Here is a 5,438-nt window from a genome sequence, read left to right as displayed (position 1 = left end):
TCCTTTCTGATTGGTGTTTCTGGTTTCTTGGGACATAGTTCTGGAAGTGGGATTGCTGGGTCAAATGGGAGTTCCATTTTTAACTTTTTGAGGAAACTCCATACTGTTCTCCACAGTGGCTGCACCAGTCTGCATTCCTACCAGCAGTGCATGAGGGTTTCTTTTTCTTTGCATCCTAGGCAGCACTTGTGGTTTAGGGATGCAAATCAAAATAACAATGAGATACCATCTCACACCAGTTAGAACCTTTTTAAAATATTGGAAAAGACAAACTGATCCACAGATGTTGACATCAGTTAGACAAGACATTGGCAAAAAGGATGGACTTTGTGGAATCATGGATTGAAAGCTTGAGAAAAATATAATTGTCTTTCTAAGGAATACATAAAAATACCTTTTAAATTTATATTTTCTACATTCCAAATTCCCTTGGATAGAATTTTAATGGGCACTGATAATGTCACAGAATTTTCTTGCATCATCTAATTCTGCCCATTAACCTGGGGAAGCCTGGATGCCAAATCCCTGGTCTTGGCTGATTTTTCAATTCACTTTTCACTGAGTGTTGGACTTTGTAAATACACTAATTAGAACAAGATTGCAAAGGCTGAGTATTCTTTTGCAGTTTTATTCCAATCATGTTAACTTTGAAAGCATCAGAAATTTTTCAAATGAACTGTCAGTATCATTACAAATGCAATGACTGCTCTGTCTGAAATATGTTAAAAATCACATGGAAAAACTTCAAAGCATTAGAGTGCTCTCATGATACTAAGGCATACATCCCAATTTTTCTCAAGTGTGTTATTTAATTATTGACAATTCCCATCATACCACCTACCACAGGGTGCCCTTTCACCTAATTAGGAATTATGTATAACACACTGAAGGCCAAAAAAAAAAAAAAAAAAAAAAAAAAAAAAAAAAAAAAAAAGGTTTACAAGGCCAAAGTATTCAGCTCAGAGACTCTCTAAAAAACCTGAAAACCTGGCTTATTTCACTTAGCATAATGTGTTTCTATATGTGTCAATCAATAGCTTTGCTGACGTCAAATGGGGCCAAAACCCATCTGGCATTTGAAGTGTGATTTTAGCTGAATATCTTTACAACCATCTTGAGTACATCTTCTAACAGGCACAAGATTTAATAAAAAGATAAAGACTGGAAAAAAAAATGTAGCTTTAAAACGTCCATATTCCTGCCCTAACCGGTTTGGCTCAGTGGATAGAGCATCAGCCTCTGGACTCAACGGTCCCAGGTTCGATTCTGGTCAAGGGCATGTACCTTGGTTGCGGGCATATCCCCAATAGGGGGTGTGCAGGAGGTAGCTGATCAATGTTTCTCTCTCATTGATGTTTCTAACTCTCTATCCCTCTCCCTTCCTCTCTGTAAAAATTCAATGAAATATATATAAAAAAATAAAACGTCCATATTCCTAGCTGATATTTTCTCTACCTACCTCCAAATATGCAAAAGACATCATTAAAGACTTGGTAGTATTTATTTGGTAGTCATTGATACCCTTCAATAAATTTATATTAATTAAATACTTATTAGAGGGTTTTAAAACTGTTGTTACTAGTATATCATTTAAAATATGAAATATTGCTATCTTTTATATTAAAGTAATTAAAGAAAAAAGTTAATGTGAAAACTTTAAATGTGTTTGCATTGAAGTAGTGTCTGTTTTAACATATTGCTGTATCGTTCTTTCAGCTTCTGATTGTTTTGTATAGTCATTCTTTCATTGAACAGAAGGACGATGTGATTACTGGGCAGGTGTGGCACTGGCAGAGCACGCTCCCTTTCAGGGATGTGTGAAGCCAGAGCAGGGGCTCTGTTTTGCTTTGAGGCTCCTTTGAACAGAATTGGCAAATGACTTGCATGCTCTTTTTCTCTGATTTGGTGAATCAGGGGTTTCTTTTCCGTGGCATTTAAGATTCTTTTTTAAATGAACTTAAATTCCTGAATAAAATATTTTACATGTACTATAATAATAAAAACTACTAATTATTAGCTATTTTTAATATGATAGTAATAACCATGCTTCCTACTTATTGAGCACTTACCAGCCTGGCCTCTCCCAGAGAATTCAGGCCTCATTTTTTAGAAAAGCAGGTGCTCTTGCTGTTCCTGTTTATGGATGAGGAAACGGAGGCTCAGCAATAAAGCAAATAATCCTGCTTGAACCCCAGCCCCACTTGATCCTGCCCACTGGTGTGTAATAGTCACAGAGAGAGATGCTGAGTCCCTTAAAAATTATAAAGCAGGTAGTACAACCATGCTGTAGGGCCCTGAGTAGCTTTTTACAAATATAGATTTCTTAATCCCATCCCCTGTGATCCTAGGTTGAGGTAGGTCCAGGGTTCTGAATATATATAGTCATGTGCTATGTAATGATCAGGATGCATTCTGAGAAGTGCGTTACTAGGTGATTTCATCCTTGTGTGAACACTGCAGAGTGCAAAGCAGTACACACACCTAGATGCCTACTACACACCCAGGCAGTATGGGATTGCCTCTTGATCTCAAACAACAGGCCTGTATTACAAGAAACAAGCCTATAGTATAAACATTTTACTGTACAAAACAGCATGAGATTACATTGAGCACAAGAGAAATTGATGAAACCAAGAGCCATGGTGAGCACAACATGGACAGCTTGGCCAATGTAGCATAGCACACCTTTCACAGCAAACTCCCTTCATAAACAGAAATAGCACACCCTAAAATAACAATGAAGAGTATAGAATAGTAGCTCCAAACCAGTAATGTAGTCTTTTACTATCATCATCAATATTGTGTAGTGCACATAATTGTATGTCTATACTTTTATCCGACTGGCAGCTGTAGGTGTGTTTATAGCAGCATCACCACACATGTGAGTGATGTGCTGCACTCTGACTTTACAATGGCTACATCACTAGGTGATAGAGATTTTCCAGCTCCATTTTACTCTTATGGGGCCACTGTCTCATATAAGCAGCCTATGGTTGACCAGAATGTCGTTATGCAGCACACACACACACACACACACACACACACTCATATATATATATGAGGCCTGGTGCACAAAATTTGTGCACTGGGGGTGTGTCTCTCAGCCCAGCCTGCACCCTCTCCAATCTAGGACCCCTCGGGGGGTGTCCGACTGCCGGTTTAGGCCCGATCCCACAGGGATCGGGCCTAAACCGGCAGTCGGACATCCCTCTCACAATCTGGGACTGCTGGCTCCCAACTGCTCACCTCTCTTCCTGCCTGATTGCCCCCAACTGCCCACCCTTGCAGGCCTGATTGCCCCCAACTGCCGCCCCCCCTGGCAGCCTGGTTGCCCCCAACTGCCTTCCCCTGCCAGCCTGGTTGCCCCCAACTGCCCTCCCCTGCAGGCCCAGTCACCCCAACTGCCCCCCCCCCCCGCTGGCCTGATCGCCCACAACTGCCCTCCCCCGCCGGCCATCTTGTGGTGGCCATCTTGTGCGAGGATGTAACAGTCAATTTGCATATTACCCCTTTATTATATAGGAGATTATATATCCTATCTAATAATAGACACACATGGTAATTGACCGTACCTTAGCTATGCTTCCCATTGGCTAATCAGGGCAATATGCAAATTAACTGCCAACAAAGATGGCGGTTAATTTGAATACGTAGGCGCAATGCTGGGAGGCGAAAGGGGAAGGACGGAAGAAGCCGCCTGCCGCCAACGGTGATCGGAAACTCAGGCGGCAGGCAAGAGCTGAGGGCAGGGCAAAGGCGGCCTGTGATTGGACAACTGGGGCCGCCTTTGCCCGCCCCCCTGCCAGTGATCAGAGAAGCCGGGCGGGGCAGTGAAGAGGTGGCAGTGAAGAGGTGGCTGCCTCTTCACTGCCCCACCCGGCTTCTCTGATCACTGGCAGGTGTGCGGGCAAAGGCGGCCCCAATTGTCTGACCATGGGCCGGGGGCCAGGGAAGGGGTGGCCGCCGGCGAAAGCCTGCGTGCACTTCCTGGAGACGAGCCTGGAAGCCAAGAACGCCTGTATCCTGCTGTCGCAGAGCTGGCTGTTTGAAGAGCCCAAGCTGACCCAGCGCTGCTGGGAGGTCATTGACATGCAGGCAGAGATGGCCCTGCAGTCCAAGGGCTTCTGTGAGATCGACTGGAAGACCCTGGAGGTCATCATCACCCAGGAGGCCCTCAACACCAAGGAGGCGGTGGTCTTCAAGGCCGTGCTCAACTGGGCCAAGGCCGAGTGCAAGTGGCAGGGCCTGCCCGCCACCCCGCGCAACAAGAGGCACGTCCTGGGGTCGGCCCTCTACCTGGTCTGCATTCCGACCATGACCCTGGAGGAGTTTTCCAACAGCGCTGCCCAGTCGGACATCCTGATGCTGGAGGAGACCCACAACATCTTCCTGTGGTACATGGTGGCCAACAAGCCCCTGCTTGACTTCCTGCTGACCAAGAGGTGAGGCCTGGCCCCACAGAGGTGCCACTGCTTCCAGTCCTTGGCCTACCGCAGCAACCAGTGGTGCTACCAGGGGCGCTGTGACAGCATCCAGTTTGCAGCGGACAGGAGGGTGTTTGTGGCGGGGCTGGGCCTGAATGGGTCCAGCTCCGGGAAAGCCAAGTACAGTGTGAAGATCAAGCTCAAGTGCCTGGGGGTGGTCCTCGCCCAGAACCTGACCAGGTTCATGTCCAACAGCTCCATCAGCACCTTCCTGGTCTGGTTTGAGCACCCAGTGCAGGTGGAGCAGGACACCTTTTACACGACCAGCACCATGCTGGATGGCAGTGAGCTCAGCTACTTCAGGCAGGAGGGCCTGACGGAGGTGCAGTGCAGGAAGGTGACCTTCCAGTTCCAGTGCTCCTCCAACAGCACCAACAGCACCAGGGTGCAGGGCGGGCAGATCCCCAAGCTCATCTTCTACGCCTGAGGCCGTGGGCATGCGGATGCTGGGGGGACAGAGGGCCACACCCTTTCTCCTCAGCAGGACAGGCTTTAGGACTCCTAACCTTTTGTGTGCAGCTGGCTGTAGCCAGAGGTATAAATGAGACGTTTCTACACAGCCAGAGCCTGGTTCTGAATACAGGGGGCTGGGCCTCATCACATCTCCTGCACGTTGGGGTGCACACTCAGGTGGAGGGTGGATTTGGGGGCGGAGGGCAGCCCGGACCCCACCAGAGGTGCCCACACCACCTGCTTTGTGGGCTTGGCTGTCCCTCCCACCCTCCTAGATTTTGTTCTGAGTTGTTCTAAGCTTAAGACCTTCCCTCCAAATCTAAAATCTCTCGAAAAGTCATTTAAAAAAACATGTCAAGAAATTATTAAAAATACAGGTACTTTGAAAAAAAAATACAGGTACTTCTCCGAACACCAGCCGGGGTGGGGGGGGGGGAGGGGGCAGGGAAGAGGCGGCTGCTGGCGGCCACGTCTTCCCTGCCCCCTTCCCCAGCTGGTGGT

The 5,438-nt window shown here is 47.1% G+C and overlaps 1 protein-coding gene across 1 annotated transcript; it reads left to right on the top strand.

Moving 5' to 3' along the window:
• Positions 1-3,933: 3,933 nt before the first annotated feature.
• LOC118675615 (BTB/POZ domain-containing protein 6-like) lies at positions 3,934-4,911 on the top strand. The gene is given in 1 exon segment (XM_036348487.1): positions 3,934-4,911. A coding segment is annotated over 1 exon segment (978 nt).
• Positions 4,912-5,438: the final 527 nt, after the last annotated feature.

This window comes from Myotis myotis, unplaced genomic scaffold (assembly GCF_014108235.1).
Source record: "Myotis myotis isolate mMyoMyo1 unplaced genomic scaffold, mMyoMyo1.p scaffold_m19_p_2, whole genome shotgun sequence".
Classification (NCBI taxonomy): domain Eukaryota; kingdom Metazoa; phylum Chordata; class Mammalia; order Chiroptera; family Vespertilionidae; genus Myotis; species Myotis myotis.
Note: the sequence above shows the minus strand (reverse complement) of the source record. Positions and strands in the feature narration are given on the sequence as shown.